Source organism: Elgaria multicarinata, chromosome 18 (assembly GCF_023053635.1).
Source record: "Elgaria multicarinata webbii isolate HBS135686 ecotype San Diego chromosome 18, rElgMul1.1.pri, whole genome shotgun sequence".
Taxonomy (NCBI): domain Eukaryota; kingdom Metazoa; phylum Chordata; class Lepidosauria; order Squamata; family Anguidae; genus Elgaria; species Elgaria multicarinata.
This window is the reverse complement of record NC_086188.1, coordinates 6632249-6649943: the sequence shown is the minus strand read 5'-3', so window position 1 is coordinate 6649943 and position 17695 is coordinate 6632249. Positions and strand designations below refer to the sequence as shown.

The 17695-nt window shown below is 45.6% G+C and overlaps 1 protein-coding gene across 1 annotated transcript in view; it reads left to right on the top strand.

Moving 5' to 3' along the window:
• Positions 1–17695, top strand: part of TMEM132D (transmembrane protein 132D) — a 95882-nt gene that overhangs the window by 73012 nt on the left and 5175 nt on the right. Inside the window, exons 3-5 of the mRNA XM_063143692.1 lie at positions 10249–10454; positions 12437–12710; positions 14962–15153. Of these exons, the coding sequence (XP_062999762.1) occupies positions 10249–10454; positions 12437–12710; positions 14962–15153 (672 nt within the window). The remainder of the gene's footprint in view (positions 1–10248; positions 10455–12436; positions 12711–14961; positions 15154–17695) is intronic.

Genomic DNA, 17695 nt, shown 5'->3' with positions numbered 1-17695 from the left:
GCATTTGTGATGTTTCACTTCATCCTGGCAAGTGGAATGCAGCAACCTAGTTCTCACTGACAGCTGACAAAGTGGCTAATCCGGGGCAGGACTGTACCACTTCAGCCTGCAGGTGGGGGATTTGGCTAGTGAGGCACCCATAACCAGTATGGCCATGCACCTCGAGTATCACGTGGCTGGCTGATATATTTCAAAATAGTTGTCTTGCAGGTCTTTATTTATTTATTACATTTCACAGAGTCGGCTACCATTTTAAGCACAAAGCAGGGGTTTGCGCTTCTGAGGTGTACGTTCAGTTTACGAGCCGGTTTTATTGTTCAACGGATGGAGAGGCCGTCGATGGAGTCAGACAGTCAGGCCAGCGATTGAACGTGAAATTTGCCCAGATTTTCCTAAATGGCGCACATTTCCTCTTAGACTAAAGCGGGGAAATTAGGAGGATCGTGCAAAATCAAACTGGGAAACGGGGTGCAACTCGAACCTGAGCACACATCCGGCCTAATTTGCAAACATCTTCGGCGGACACGCGTTTCCACTCGGGTTTGGGGGCTCCGAACACGGCACTCCCGTGTGTTTTGTGGGCAAAAATGAAATTCTCATATCTCCTTGGCTCAACACTCCTGTTTTAGAGCACCGCAGGGTCCTTCAAGGCTGAGTCTTTGACAGGGCACGGCCCAGCGAAAATGAGAAATGACGCCAGGCCTTTGGTCTGCCTCCTCCATCCCTGCCACTTTCTCCTCCAGGCTCGTTCAAACGAGCAAACCAAATGACACTCATGCTGTGCTGTAATATGACCATTAATTTGAGCCCCAACTTCCATCTCCAGAAATCAAACTCCCATTGATGAGTTCCTGAATGCCACCTGTCACTGGAACAGGGATGGGATAATTAGAGTTCACACCACATGCCTAGAGATTTCTTGAAAGCTGGAGGGGGTGGTGATTACAGCTGGGGGGCGGGGGAAGAGGAGGTAAGGATAGAAGACTATAGGGCAACCAAAAGGCTGTTACTGGGACCGAGATGAAAGATAAATGATTCCGCTGAGATGTGTAATATGTCGACTCGGAGTGGGGGGGGGAGTTCATTCTCCAGACTTGCCGTTCGTAAGCCCCTGGAAGTCTACAAAGGTTTTAATGGTTTCCATGCTGCGAATCGTAGAGCAACTTTACTTACGTAGGAAGCGTGATTGTTATTTCCAAGCTCTTTGTGATTAGAAGTATCTCTGGTTTAAGAGCAAACCTGCTTAGGAGCAACTGCTGATGCTGGCAAAGATGTCAAAGGGAAATAAATATAGATGAGGGGTTGTTTAATCCGTTCAGCGGAAGCAAGGCACTCCGTTCTGGGAAATGCCAGCCCTAGCTGTAGCGTTTGCCTGTTTGAAAACTCTGCCATCTTTACAGTAGATAGATAGATAGACGATGGGAAAGCTTCCACCAAGCTTTCCCCTCTGACATTCTGTTTGCCCTTGCAAAAGGAGCGTTTTATTTATTTATTTATTTATTTATTTATTTATTTATTTATTTATTTATTTTGTGGAGCAGCATTCAAACACAGGCCTCTTCCCACTGCCACCTCCTGCCTGATGTGCTACAATCCATCACCCTGGGACACCACTGCAGAGAAAATGAGTGGTGGAAGCCAGAGATGGTGGAAGCCAGAGATGGTGGAAGCCAGAGGTGGAAAATGGACTGCACCACTGAGCTGCAGGCGTATTTGTGTGTGGGGGGGGGGGGGGGTTTCTAGCATATCAGGGAGAGCGTTGTCCCTGCCCTACAAATTTGGAGTGAGTTCAGTTCAAGTTCTGTAAACTTAAGTTTTGTATGATGCTGTGGTATTCAAATTTGTAATATCATCGCTATGGTTTTTTTTTTTTACAGATAATCCTGTTCAAATTTGCCAATAGCATTTTTCAGGGAAATGTTGAACATTGAGAAGTGGAGAATGCTGCTGGTGCTGGCAGAGGAGGAGAAGAGACACAGTTCTGACTCCAATTAATTTGTAGAGGATTTCTGGGGGAGGGTTAAAATACCTTTGCTTTGTGGCAAGCATCAACCCATCCTTGCTCATCCAAAGGCATACCTGAATGAAATTTGAAGTGGCACGTATTAAGAGGGCTCAGTGTTCTGGGCAAACTTCCAATTTACACTGCCACCTTTAACGCTGCTGGAATAGATTATCTGGATCAGTTGTCAGGTTATCACCATGCATAGACAGGTCTTAATAAGAGCCCCTTCGTTTAAAAAGAAGCCCAACCTCAAACCTCTCTCTCTCTCTCTCTTTCTCTCTCTCTCTCTCTCTCTCTTTGGCCAGATCTACACCAAGTAGGATATAGTACTATATGAAAGCAGTATATAACAGGAAGGAGCCACACTGCTACTTTATAGCGGTATTGAAGTGCACTGACAACTGTCGGGGCCCATTGACACCTACCATATACTGCTTTCATACCATTCTCATAGTGCAATTTCCTGCTTGGTGTGGCACCTGCCTCTTTTCCTCCAAATGAAAAAAGCCTTCTAATGCCAGGGTGGAGAATCTCAGACTCGGGGGCCCTAATCTGTCCCACCACCCTTTTCCCTGCCTTCTTTACCCCAACCACCCTTCTTTGAGTTATCTCCTGGCTCTCTTATGCAGTTTTCCCCCACCCTTTTTGCCTCTCCTAAGGCTTAGTTATAGGCAGAAAAGGCATTACATTAAAAGGATGCCGGTACATTTGGCCAAACCTATTTCCCCTTTAGATCCACCCATTTTCCCTTTGGCCACACCCTTTGGGCTTCGGCTCCACCTTTTTCTTGGCCCCACCCACCATGGGAATAGAGCAGGTGGCTACCAGGAAGAGGGCCTTCTCTGCTGTGGCACCCCGGCTGTGGAATGATCTCCCTAGAGAGGTTCGCCTGGCACCTACATTGTACTCTTTTAGATGCCAAGTGAAGACCTTTTTATTTTCCCAGCATTTCAAAGGAAAAGAGTCTCGTGTGGCGCAGCGCGGTAAAGCAGCAGTTTCTGCAGCTGAAACTCTCCCCCCCCCCTGGCCTGAGTTCGATCCCAGCGGAAGCTGGTTTCAGGCAGCCGGCTCGGGTCAACTCAGCCTTCCATCCTCCCGAGGTCGGTAAAATGAGTACCTAGCTAGCTGGGGGAAAGGTAATCACGGCCGGGGAAGGCAATGGCAAACCACCCCGCTATAAGGCCTGCCAAGAAGACGTCAGCGAAAGCTGGCGTCCCTCCAAGAGTCAGTAATGACTCAGTGCTTGCACGAGAGGTTCCTTTCCTTTTCTTGAAAGGAAAAGGAAAGGAAAGGAGAGGAACCTCTTGTGCAAGCACTGAGTCATTACTGACTCTTGGAGGGATGCCAGCTTTTGCTGACTTTTTCTTGGCAGGCATTATAGCAGGGTGGTTTGCCGTTACCTTCCCCGTAGCATTTGAACAGTCTAGCAATTTAATTTTAACTTCACTGTTTTAAATTTGTGTTTTAAATCTGCGTTGCCACTCGGTTTTATCCTGGTTGTGGTTTTGTATTCCATTTTATACTCGGCTTTTATACTGTGTGTTTTATATGTTGAATTTTATTTTATTTTATTTTATTTTAATTTATTTATTTATTACACTTATATACCGCCCCCATAGCTAGAGCTCTCTGGGTGGTTTACAGAAATTCTAAAATTGAGATAAAAACGAGTATACCAAATTTAAAATTCTAAAACGCAGAACATATGTACATAAAGCATTAAAAACCGTTAAAAATAAACATGTGGGTGATTAAGATGTGCTGCCATATGCCTGGGCAAAGAAGAAAGTCTTAACCTGGTGCCTGAAAGATAGCAGCATTGGCACTAGGTGAGCCTCATCAGGGAGATCATTTCATAGTCTGGGAGCCAACACCAAAAAGGCCCTGTCCCTCATTGCCACACTCCGAGCCTCTCTCAGAGTAGGCACCCAGAGGAGGACCTTAGATATTGAACATAGTGACTGGGTATATTCATGTCGGGAGAGGAGTTCCATCAGGTATTATGGTCCCAAGCCGTGTAAGGCTTTATAGGTCAAAACCAGCACCTTGAATTGGGCTCGGAAACATACAGGCAGCCCGTGCAAGCGGACCAGAGCAGGTGTTATATGGTCAAACCTTCTGGTTCCCAAAATCAATCTGGCTACTGCATTTTGCACGAGCTGCAACTTCCGAACCGTCTTCAAAGGCAGCCCTACGTAGAGTGCATTGCAATAATCTAATTTGGAGGTTACCAGAGCATGGACAACTGAAGCCAGGTAATCCCTGTCTAGATAGGGCTGTTTTCATGGTTTTAACTTTTGTCAACTGCTATTCGGCAGTATAAAAATGCAATAATAATAAATAAACAATAATAAATAAATAAATAAACTTCTCCACAATGGAATTTGGCCCTCAAGCCCTAACCTTTTAGCTTCTCATCAAAGGCCAACCAAGTAACAAACATTTAGTTTAGTCTGGAGAGTTCTTCCACCTCCTTTCCTCTTCAACAGGGCCGGCCCTACCATTAGGCGAACTAGGCAGCCGCCTAGGGCGCAGTACCGCCCTTTAAGGGTCACAGTTATATACAAATTGACTTTTATGAGACGTTTTTAACTCTGTTTTCTGTTTGTTTCTCTGTCTGACTGTAAGCAAAATATTGCGTTAACATGGTGGGTTGGTTATGCCAAGTAACCTTAAATAGTATATATATATATACTTAAAAGGTGGGTGAAGTAAAAGGTTTTAATGTTGTGTTGCCAATGGCAGAGGTATGCATTCTACTGAGTGCCCTTTAGTTTGAAACGATTTGTGTGCCAAAATATTTTCTTTTGTATTTTCAAAAGATAATCAAAAATTGATTATTACTTATTCTTGCAACTTAAAATACATTTAGCAGTTTCAAGTTTTGTGCTTTTTTATTTTTTCTACAAAACATCTGTTCTTAAAAATCGAAGTTGGCAATTTTGGGGGGTGGGGTGGGGTGCAAGTAGCTCGCCTTGCCTAGGGCGCAAATTAGTCTGGCACCAGCCCTGCTCTTCAAGTCCCTCTCCAAATAGCAACAGCGCCGATTTTTGGGGTCATCCCCTTCGTATAACATACCTGGCTAAATGCTGCAACTTCTCCTTCACGGGCTTTAAGCGCCGAGTGCCCTGCAATGTCGTCAGCTCCCTTGTAAGCCTGCCGAGAAGGGAGCAGGATGGCAGGGAGATGAGCTGTCGTGGAAAATATACATTGTGAATGCGGAGAGAGCTTGTGCCGGGGAAAGGATTACCTCAGGAACCAGGCGTTGAGATTAAAATCCCCGCGCACAAAAGCGCTCCCGAAATCCGGGCTATCTGGTGGAAACAGCAGCCTGCTCCTAATCAGAAGTCCCTCAAGAGGGCCCACAATCGAAAGCTTTCATAACTGATCTGTTTACATGACGGTTTGCTAAATGCATTGTGTGTCGTGTGTGCGTGTGAGAAAGAGAGTTCTGCATCTGTCTGCATGAGAGAGAAGGAGAGGTGGAGAGAGAGAGAGAGAGAGAGAGAGAGAGAGAGAGCCATTCCCAGAGCTGCTAATGGAAGCCACGCGTCTGTGGCTTTAAAAAGAGGTTAGACGACTTCACGGGGGACCGGTCTGCCAGTGACTATTAGTTGTGATGGCAAAATGGAAGCTTTGTGTTCAGAGGCAATGTACATCTGAATGCCAGTGGCTGAGGGGCTCACAGCAGCTGAGGAACATGGCCTTCAAGCTCTTCAAGAGCATTGGGATGATCAGTGGAGCTCTTAAAAACCTAAGAGCCGTGCTGGATCAGACCAAGGGTCCGTCTAGTCCAGCACTCTGTTCACACAGTGGCCGACCAGCTGCGCACAGGGAACCTCCAAACAGGACACGTGTTGAACAGCACCCTCCCACCCATGTTCCCCAGGAACTTTATATAAGTTTACTGCCTCTGATACTGGAGGTATCACATAACCATCCAGGCTAGCAGCCATTGATAGCCTTCTCCTCCAGGCATTTCTCCAACCCCCTTTTAAAGCCATCCAAATTGGCGGCCATCACGACATCTTGTGGCAGTGAATTCCGCAGTTTAACTTGGCGCTATGTGAAGAAGTCTGTCCTTTTTTCTGTCCTGAATCTCCCACCAATCAGCTTCATGGGAGGACCTCAAGTTCTAGTATTATGAGAGAGTGGGTGGTGGAAATGTCTCCCTAATCTCTTTCTTCATGTCCAGAGAGATGTAGTCAGGTTACAGAGCCATGCCATCTGACATACTGGCCCCGTTCACACAACACGCTAAACCATGCTGCTTAACCATAAAATGGTTAATGGAATGCTTAACCTTCATGCATTCCGTTAACCATTTTGTGGTTAAGCAGCATGGTTTAGCGTGTTGTCTGAACGGGGCCTCTGTCTTTCAGGACTCTTACCTTCTGCAAAACTAGACACATGGCATGTCCCCTCCCCACTGCACCCAAGTATTTTCTGAGAAGTCTCATCCCACCAAGTCAGACTTTGGCTTCCTCTCCTTAGTGCAGAGTCCTTTTCCTTTGTTCAAGCACATTGCAACAGCTAAGTTCATCTATCCATAATTCATAGCTGTGCCCTGTCGCTGTGCCTTTTGCAGGGTATGTGACAGGCAGCTCCTAACCCTTTCTGCCCTGCCTTCTCCAGATTAGATTTACATGCACAAACCAGTGCATTTAAGTTTGAAAGAGAGAGAGAGAGAGAGAGAGAGAGAGAGAGAGATTCCCTTATAGACCTTTTTTGAGAAGTACATCAGTTTAGGAGACAATATGTGAACCAGGGAGAGTAAAAACTAATTCATGAACATATACAAAGCTGCCTTATATGGCTTGTTACTGCTTTGGTTTCCCTCCACCCCCAGACCAGTATTTTGATGATTCCAAAATCCTCATTCAAATATCTCCCCTTTGGTTTTGAAATTCAAAGTCACTTGGGCTTGGACTGGGATTTAAACTGGATTAGGGAGGTATGAGAATTCCATTTTTGCTCACAAACCATGTGAGCCCGCCGTATATGAAGCTCCAAATGCAAGCCCAAGGATGTGTCCGCTGGGGGAAAAAATACACTTTAGTCTCATTCTCCATTCCCAGTTGGATTTGTGCAAATTTCCTAATTTGTGTGAATTTTCTCAGTGGACAGAATCAGTCCCGTTTCAGTCTATGGGGGAAATTTGCATGAATTAGGACGTTTGTGCTACTTTGGGAATATTTGCACAGAGAACGAGAGAGGATGGATGGGGTGGGGGAGAGAGAGAGGGAGAGAGTGAAAGGGTGGGTGGAATAGCAGAAAAAGAGAAAGAAAGAGGGTGAATGGGATGGCAAAGGGGGAGGGAGAGAGAGAGAAGATGGATGGAATAGGAGAAAAAGAGAAAGAGAGGATAGATGGAGTGGCAGAGAGAGGGGGTGGATGGAATAGCAGAGAAAGAGAAAGACAGAGAGGGATGAATGGGATGGCAAAGGGGGGGAGAGAGAGAGAGAGAGAGAGGAGAGAAAAGATGGATGGAGTAGAAGAAAAAGAGAAAGAGAGGATAGATGGAGTGGCAGAGAGAGAGAGAGGGTGGATGGAAAAGCAGAGAAAGGGAAAAAGAACAGAAAAAGAAAGAATGCTTGCTATATAATCCTACAGTGTTGCAAAGACTGCCCACTCCAGGCCCTGACTCCACCCATTTCTAGCATGTGGCCCCCAACAGACTAGCCCTAAGAAAATGCAGTCCTCAAAAGTCCTTGAGGGCTTTAATAATAATAATAATAATGATGATGATGATGATGATGATGATGGTCCCTCAACCTTAGTCTTTCAGGGTTTCAGGCAGATCTCTTTCCCAGCCCTACCTGGAGATGCTGGGGATCAAACCTGGGACCTTCTACCTGCAGTCAGGTGTTCTACTGAGAGAGGAGCTGTATCCAGCCAGCCACCCACTGCAAGACTGATCTCCTGGAGACCGTGGCGAGGGATCTGAACCTGAAGCACGGCAACTCAAGGAAGTCATGCTTCCAGTATGTTAAGAAGGCATCTTCCAAAAGGCAAAACCAGGTTCAAAAGAGGGGCGGGGAGTCAGCAGAGACATGGGAAAGGAAATAGGAATCATCCCTGGTCGGTAAGGTTGGTTGGAGCATTTTACATGTAAATTGTGGCTCCCGCCACAATGAATTTGCTGTTTGTTACAGTGCCACAACTAGACTCCGTTGGGTTTTTTTCCCTTTCCCCCATGCAACAGACGAGCACAACCCTTCCTGCGGAATATATAAACACTAATATGTCTGAAAAGCTCTGGGGATTCTGTGCAATGATGCCAATAAGTCAAAGAATTTGGAGCACAGATTTACTTTTCAGCATTCGGGGCAGGTCTTTCTATCTCAGGGTGGGATGGGAGGAAGCGCAGGCGTGTAAATTATGCCGCGGCGGCTCCTGATGTTTTGATAAGATTTAGAACTGATCTGCATTTAAACAGAAAAGTAGAAAATGGCATAAAAATTCAGATAAGTGCAAGATCATGCATATTCCGATGGCAGGAATATTAAATATTCCAGCGTAATGGATCAGAAGGCCTGGTTGGTAATGGATTGGTGGGGGTGGGGGAGTTCGGGGTTTTAATAGATCATTCCTTCAGATTATCACCATCACAAAGTGCGAGTTAATAAATTATTTGACGTGCATATTTGCTCCCGTATTTTAACCAGCGGTAATGAACGGGTTGTGTCATCTAGATGGGGCCGAAATGCTGCAGGGAAGTCGGATTTACAAACGTCCTTCCAGATTGATGACCAGGGCAGGAGATTGTAAATAAAGTGAAGTTAGGAAGGGATGAGTTGGAAGGATCCGTGTTGGGAATGCAGTTCAGGTAAGGTTGGCACAGTGCTGTAGATGACTTCCAACAGTCCCAAAAGTGGGAGTCTTGGGAGGGGGAAGCCAGAAAAGAGATGGGACAGTGACAAAGACCCAAAACTGGCCTTCAAAGCCAAGGCAGAAGCTGGGAGGATACTTATTGGGACAAACTGTTTACTCCAGTGGTGATTACCAATCAGTTTCTGGGCCTGATTCCAAGACTTGGTGCTGACCTGTAAAGTCCTAAATGGCTTAGGACCAGTCTACCTGAAATACCCCCTTTTCGCCCCATGTTCCTGCCCCCTTGCTAAGATCAGCTTCGGAGGCTCCTCTCTGGATACTACCACCCACAATACCACGATGGGTGGATACCATGGACAGAGCCTTTGCTGTAATGGCCCCGTCTGTGGAATGCCCTTCCCAAGGAGATCCGCTTGGCATCTTCACTGTATATATGCAGATATCAGGTTAAGAATTTTTCCACCAGGTATTTAGGGTACAATCCTATGCTTCTTTCAACAGAAAAAAGCCCTACAACTCCCAGCAACATCCCAGGCCAAAAGATCTGGTGATCTATCTTTGGCCAATCCCTGGAGAAGTAAGCTTAGGTAGGATGACAGAGGATGATGCTACCTCATCGTTCCTTCATTTTCATAGAATCATAGAATCATAGAATAGTAGAGTTGGAAGGGGCCTATAAGGCCATCGAGTCCAACCCCCTGCTCAATGCAGGAATCCACCTTAAAGCGTCCCTGACAGATGGTTGTCCAGCTGCCTCTTGAAGGCCTCTAGTGTGGGAGAGCCCATGACCTCCCTAGGTAACTGGTTCCATTGTCGTACTGCTCTAACAGTCAGGAAGTTTTTCCTGATGTCCAGCCGGAATCTGGCTTTCTGTAACTTGAAGTATTCTGCTGCTTTGAGTGGCATATCCCAGGAACTACCAGCATGCAAATCTGTATGCTCTTCGCTGAAGTCCCAGTTGATTCTGACATGTTATATCTGAAAGGTGTCTCAAGACGTCATAGCAGTTTTAGTCCCGCTAAGCAAGAAACACAGAGCAAAGGAGAGGATGCCGTTCTTCGTTTCTTCACTGTGCTTTTAAACTGCCCAGTAACCAAATTTCTCTGGGCGGTGCACAAAACATCAAAGACAAGGTGAAAACCTGAAAACAAAATTGAAAACAACAACAGTGCAGAATTTTATTTGCTCCCCATGTGTTTAGCAGGTAGGATGCCAGCTTCTGCATCCCACAGGTCTCTTACCTTTGGTTGAACGTAAGAAAAAGAAAAGACGCCGTGCAAGGAGATGTGATCTGGCTGTTTCCGCTCGTCCCAGGATGGACATAAAACTTTGCCGTCAGACAATTGAGGTCCATTTTGATGGAATTAATAATTATATCCCCCCTGCCCCATCTCTTCTTTTGTTTCAAGGTCTCTGAGAGATGTGACTACGTCTTTGTGAATGGGAAGGAAATGAAAGGCAAGACCAACGTCCTCGTTCATTTCACGTACCAGCATCTGAGCGCCTCGCTGGAGATGACCGTGTGGGTGCCCCGTCTCCCTCTGCAGATCGAGGTCTCCGACACGGAGCTAAACCAGATCAAGGGCTGGCGGATCCCCATTGTCTCGAATAAGAGGTGTGCTTCAGTGGTGGCTGTTCCATCTGGTGCAGCCTTCCTCAACCTGGGGCGCTCCAAATGTGTTGGACTGCATCTCCCAGAATGCCCCAGCAGCTGGCTGGGGCATTCTGGGAGTTGTAGTCCAACACATCTGGAGCGCCCCAGGTTGAGGAAGGCTGATCTGGTGCTTGCCAAACAATTGACAGGTCACAAGACCCTGTGCTCCAACTAGGGCTGTCAGAGAAATCCTCTGCGGAATTGGATAAGTTCAGATTTTTATGAGTCAGGTGTATTCCATGCACTTGCGGACTGTTTTTCTAACTTTCCCAAATTTTGTGCACATTTCATTGTAAAGAACTATGAAAATTTCAAAAACCAGTGGGCAATGCGCCTTTCCTCCATAGGCTTCAGCAAGAAAATGTGCATTTTGGGTGGATTGGTGCATTTTGGGTGTGGGGGGGAGTGGTACGATTTTGCGAGTGCTAATTTGCACAAATTCATAAACTTAAAACAAAATGATTCCATTAATGAGCAGACAATGGAACAAAAGTCTTCATTACCACCTTTAAGGGCTAGACAGGCCTCTGGAGGCGGTTTACACACAAAAATCATCATAACAGATTATTTATCTATTTTGCCAGGTATTTATTCATTTATAGATTAAGAATATTTTTATCCCGCACCTCAGCCAAAAAAGGCTCTCGGAGTGGCTTACAATTGATCTGTAAAGAAGATAGTCCCTGCCCTCAGGCTTACATTCTAAAAAAGACATGACACACAAGGAAAAGGGGATGGGGAGGGAAGAGGGAGAAAAGAAAAAGAAATTAAGGAGACTGTTCAGGCTGGTGGGAAGGCCCTGCTCCGCCTTCTCATCTCCCAATGGAGGGGCAGAGCAGCAGCTCCTTCTTCTTCCCCACAGGGTCAATTGTCTACACCAGTGGTTCCCAAAGTGGGTGGTACTGCCCCCTTGGGGGGGATTTCATAGGGGGCTTTAAGAGGCAAGGGGGCAGCAGGGGGTGCTAAGAGGCAAAGGGGCAGCACGGGGCGATCAAGGTGGTCTTTTCCGAGAAGTGCCTCTCCAGAAGGTCTTAAAACCCAGGGACATTTTTATGGGAGAAGGTAGTTTGGTCCCAAGCCATATAGGGGAAGAATCCACACATGTATTAATACCATTTAAGGAGAGTCCTTTTAACCGTGAATTGAAACGTTTCAAAAGCACCAAAATGCTAATGAAGAGACATATCCTGCTTGGTGTGCCCTGCCATGCCGGCCGCAAAACAGAGGCATTCGGTCCCTTTTCCCTCCCTCCCTTGGCAAGCCTGTGGCGGGTGCTTCCCATTTGAAGGGGCCGCGTGCAGCATGGCCCCTTTTTCATTCTCAGCTCCTCAGCTCAGCTCCTCCGCCCGGCCACCGCTGCTCAGCCCGGGCACCCAGACCAGCAGGATCCAGAGGAGCGCTAAGAATTTACAGAATAGTGAGGTACTCTATCTACCCTAGTTACTAAATGTGATATCTAATATTCTTGCTAAATGACTATCGGACTGTGAAAAGATGATATCACTGGATCAAGTTCATCAATTATGTTTAATTGAATAAACTAAAAAAAACGTAATTGGATTTTGAATAAATATTCAATTAATTGTTACAGTTTTGAATTTTATTGTTATTATCTTCCTTAGTGGGTCGTTGAAAACCGCTATTCTGAATAATGATGTTTATAGGGTAGGGTAGGGGGCACTGGGCATGAGTTTGTGGAACCAAGGGGGCGGTGACCTGAAAAAGTTTGGGAACCACTGGTCTACACCATGGATGCATGGATCCTCAGGGTCTTGGGCCAAATGTACTTGGTGTCCCAATCCAGCCTTCCAGCATTACCTAGACAGCCATACTTCCATTTCCTTTCCTCCTGACTGTCAATTGCTTAATGGTTTCCTTGCTTCGGTGCTGTTTTCCCCATTCTAAAATGTGCTCCTGACCCCTCTGCCCTGTTATCTTGACAGACCAGCTAGAGACAGCGATGACGAAGATGACGATGAACGGAAGGGACGGGGCTGCACCCTCCAGTACCAGCACGCCATGGTGCGGGTCCTCACGCAGTTTGTAGCCGAGCCCTCGGATCCTGGAAGCCAGATGGCTTATCTGCTGGGCTCGGACTGGCAGGTGGACATCACTGAGCTGGTGAGCGATTTCATACAGGTGGAAGAGCCAAGGATCGCAAAGCTGCGAGACGGACAGGTGCTGGTGGGGCAGGAGCTCGGAATGACAACTCTTCAGGTGAGGGGAAGGGAATGAAAAGTCAGATGGTAGAGAGGCTTAATGAGGGCAGCAGGTCAGGCAGAACTCTTCATTGGATCTGTGCGTACAGCCTAACACAGTAGAGCATATTTGGCTGTTGAATACTGCCAGGGGAAGGGGAAGGGGGTTGGAGACCAGGGAGTCAGGCAATATCGGTCTGCAGTGTGTATGTGTGTGTAACACAGGAACAGCCTATCTCAACACTGAACACTTTGAATTTCAGCAGTACTGCCATTGAAGTCCATTGTTATTCTTGATTCATCCTGCAGGGTGGGGTGAACAATTAGGAGCAGCCCGCAGGCATAGAAATCACCAAGGTGAAGAAAGCAGGTTGTAGGAATGAGGCAAAAGAAAATATATATATTTCAAGAAGAATGTGCTGAAAGCTTCCTCTTTTTTTGTCCTTCCTTTTTTTAAAAAAACACAACCATATTTTTACACTGTTGGATATTTGGATATGGGATATTGCCAAGGGGCCTACAAAGCCTACAATAGCAGCACTTGGTTCGTGCATTGAACAAATTGTCAGTCTTAGAAAGGTAGCTTTTTGGATGTTCTTCCGCCCTCTGTAAAGATCTTTATTTATAGGTTACAAAAACGCAGCGTCGCATTCTGCCTTCCACGAGTGTCCATAAATATAAAGAATATCTCCAGGAAGGGAATTCACAGAGAGAGGGGGAGGGGGAATTGCTAGTCAGTCCATCCACTTGAAAGAATATGTTACAGCCTGTCACTTGAGAAATCGTCAAATCGTCAGCTGCGTTTGAAATAGCAAGATCCCTGTGAAGGATAACTCTAACAGCATCCATCTGGTTTAACTCACTTTCTATAAGTCTCGCTTGTCTTGCCCTAAAGGAGGCAAGCGAAAGCAAGGCAGGAAGGCAAGTCACTGCCCCAGTGAGTTTACAGTCTCCGTTTTGAGACTCCATTTCAGTGGGAATTAAATTAGTCATGAATAGGGTGACCCTATGAAAAGGAGGACAGGGCTCCTGTATCTTTAACAGTTGTATTGAAAACGGTATTTCAGCAGATGTCATTTGTATGTATGGAGAACCTGGTGAAATTTCCTCTTCATCACAATAGTTAAAGCTGTAGGTGCCCTGCCCTCTTTTAAATCTGGTCACAGTATAGCTACAGTGTAGCTCCTGCTGCTTTAACTGTTGTGGTGAAGAGGAAATTTCACCAGGTTCGCCATATATACAAATGACACCTGCTGAAATTCCCTTTTCTATGCAACTGTTAAAGACACAGGAGCCCGGTCCTCCTTTCCACAGGGTCACCCTAGTCATGACTAGGGAAGTCAGAGAAATCTGTCCAGAGGGGGGTAGAGCTCACTGGATTTCATTCAGTCTGTATTTCAATGCTAGTTTGCATCAATTTGGGATAGGTCATGAATTTTTACCGGGGAGTTGCAATTTACGTAAATCAAAAAGTGTGCAAATTGCAGATTCAGTTTGCCCAAATTTGCTTGATTTGCATGAATATGCAGCTGAAATTTGCAGAAATTGCAGCAATTGTGCCCCGCAATTTGTGCACATTTCTATGTATTTTTTTTTTTAAAAAAATGACAAGAGTTCCCAATTTTCAGGGGAGGGCAGAGCTGCAGCTACAAATGTGAACTGAGTTGGTTTCTCACCGACAATCTGTCAAGCCCCAAAATGGCAGGAATCTGCAACGATGAACAGCCCTAGTCATGGCTAACTTTAATCTCATTGATTTCAATGGGCTGAATCTAAGGATTTTAGTCAGCATCCAACAAATACGCAAAACTCTTTTTTTAAGCCTTCCCTGTACACGTTTGCCCATTGCGTTCTAAAATAAATTTATGATCATGAGCAGTGTGTGCACGCAGTTGTGATGATGTCTTAAGACTAGCTTCCACTGTGCATGCATGAAACAGCAAAAGACACTGCACATGTGCAAAGCTCTCACACAGAGCATCCGTCCCACATTAAGAACAGAGATGGAGAGATATGGAATGGATTCTGACTTACTGGCACAATGGTGGCATGGACAGTGATGGTTAAAGTGGTAGTGGTGGGTGGAAGCCAAATGTGTGTGGGGGAGGCCCCCCCGCAACTAGATGGACCATTCCTGGTTATCCACCTTGGGCATGATTCATGGAAAGGTGGGACCTTAATATATGAAACAAAGAAATAAACTGGTTCATAAGACGTTTGGCTGTCCTTGTACTTTGCGCGCTGACTGTTGCCTTGATTTCCTCGCGCAGATTCTGTCCCCGCTTTCTGACGCCATCTTGGCTGAGAAGACTGTGACTGTCCTTGATGAGAAGGTGACTATTACCGACCTGGGAGTCCAACTCGTGACCGGGCTTTCACTTTCTTTACAACTGAGCCCCGGAAGTAACAAGGCCATTTTTGCCACAGCGGTAGCGCAGGAAACGCTTCAGACACCGAAACAGGTACGGGTTCCTCGTCGTGGGTCGCCTAGCGCCAGGCTGCCTTTTCTGAGGCATACTCTATTCGAGGTCTCTCCTCAGCGTCCTACTTTTGAGAGGATAGTCATCTATTGGAAGGCACCCTTTCTGCCAAAAGTTATCCATCCCACATCCAGTTTAAAGATAAAGGAACATAAAGAGAGTGTGTTGCCCCTCAACCAGGGGTTAAAGGCTTGCTACCCTGGTGCGTTAGTAGCCAATCAAACACACGAGGCTGGAGGATGCACTTAATCCATTTACTTCCGATACTGCAGTATGGGGGTGCTCTCTGGTTTAAACAAAATAGAGGCACCAAGAACAAAGGAATCTCACAGTATATATAGGCCCTGACTACAAGAGGGTGTTAGTCACTTTCTAACCTTTCTATTGGTCAGTTCTGGATTAACAAGTTAAGTTACATTCAATTTTCAAGTTAAGGTGCACAGTCTCAATGAGTCATAGGTTACATTCAATGCTCCGTTGGTTGAAAGTTTTCTCCTTTGTCTGCTAGGACATGATGTCCACCATTAAGGAATGCAAATCTGGCATGCAGCCACCCTTTGGCAGAGAAGATATCTTTTAACCCTTGGCACATTACATTCATCAGAGAGATGAAATCTCTCCCTAGGTCTATCAAGTGGAGCAGGGACTTTCAAGCCACCCATCAACAGTTGTTAGCACCTACATAGCAGACTGGGTAGGCACAGAGGTCACCTGGTGAGATGGGTTGTATTTCTATTTCCGAATTTCCATCTACATAAAAATGAATGTATCTAAGTTCAATGCTGAACTACGTCTTCATTTGTCCTTAATTTGAGTGATACATTTTCTCTTTTTTTGGTGATGGGTCAGTGGCCAGCTGGATCTCTAACCCACCCAGTTGGGAAACAGGTCAAAGTCGTCGTCGTCTTCTTCTTCTTCTTCTTCTTCTTCTTCTTCTTCTTCTTCTTCTTCTTCTTCTTCTTCTTCCTCTTCCTCTTCCTCTTCCTCCTCCTCCTCCTCCTCCTCCTCCTCCTCTTCTTCTTCTTCTTCTTCTTCTTCTTCTTCTTCTTCTTCTTCTTCTTCTTCTCCTACTCCTTCTACTCCTACTCTAAAAAGAAAAAGAAAAGAAGAAATAATATTAATGTTCTAATAAAACATTTAAAAATCTACGGGCATTCATACATCAAGGTCCCCAAACAACATTCTGAGAAATAGGACTGTATACATAGGACTAAAACAGATACAGGAAACGAAGACTGAGGAACACAGGTACCAGGCCTCAAGCGTTGCTCAGCAACTGGCCGCCATTTCTGAGGCCTACTTCACCTGAGAACTCTAGCCAGCCAAGCCGGTGAGATTGGGTAGAAGTCATTTTATTATGATTAATATTATTCTAAAAAGACATTCTAAATTTATAGGCTCTCACACCTGAAGGCCGCCAAACAGCTAAATAGGGAAAACGATGCTGCAGTAAATACGACTGTAAAACTGGAACAAGTACGAGGAAAGAATGGCTTGCCATCTCTTATCTTAGCCGCTCATAAATAACAAACTTTCACACAATTCACCTGCAGTAAATATACAATGTGTTTCTTTAAAATAAATAAATAAAAGGGCTCCTTCTCTCACTGTGCGCCTCTGCACACATCTATTTGACTATATATATATTCTGCCGAGAAATTAAAAACGAAAGAGTTATGTTTTTTCCTTCTCTTGTCATGAAGTTTCATAGCCAAGGCCTTTGCTTTCGTCCTGGCTTAAATCTCATTGTGACTTCAGGGAAATGTTCTATCCCCACCTTCCTACTGGAGTTTTTGAGAGTGTCAAACCCAGATTAGATGGCTGCAATGTATAGCATGTTAGGCTGTCCTTGAAGGCAGTTCAGAAACTTTCGCTGGTTCAGAGTGCAGGAGCTAGATTGCTAACTGGGATCCTCTGGCCCGATTGCATTTCACCTCTCCTTAAAGAGCTCATTGGCTCCAAGTGTATTTTGGGGGCACAATTCAAGATGCTAGTTTGGACCTATAAAGCTCCAAATGTATTGGGACCTGGGTAACCAATGGACCGTCTTCTTCCATTAAAAAAAAAACTGAAGTACCTTTGCCTTGAGTGGTTCAATGGATAGTATTTCTATGGCAGCTGCCTTTTAACAACTGGTCAAGAGGGCAAAGCTCCTGCAGCTTTCACTGTTGTGATGAAGGGAGGATTTCACCAGGTGCTGAATGCCTACAAATGACACCTGCTGAAATTCCCTTTTCTGTTCAACTGCTAAAGATACAGGAGCCCAGTCCTCCTTTTCATAGGGTCAGTCTAGTAGGTGCATGCATGAGGGCTGTTGCAACGGCACCGACCTCACACAGAAGGCCTTGCCTGGCACACCTTTCTCAAGCCAAGCGCCACCTCTTGAAAAGCCTGAGGAAAGGGTGAAAACAACTCAACCTCTCCCCTATATGTGAGGGAACAAGGTAAAGGGTTTTGATAAATAGGTTCTATTGTTGAGGTACTGAACTGCAGGTGTATTGTTAGACGCTTTTTACACTGTGTA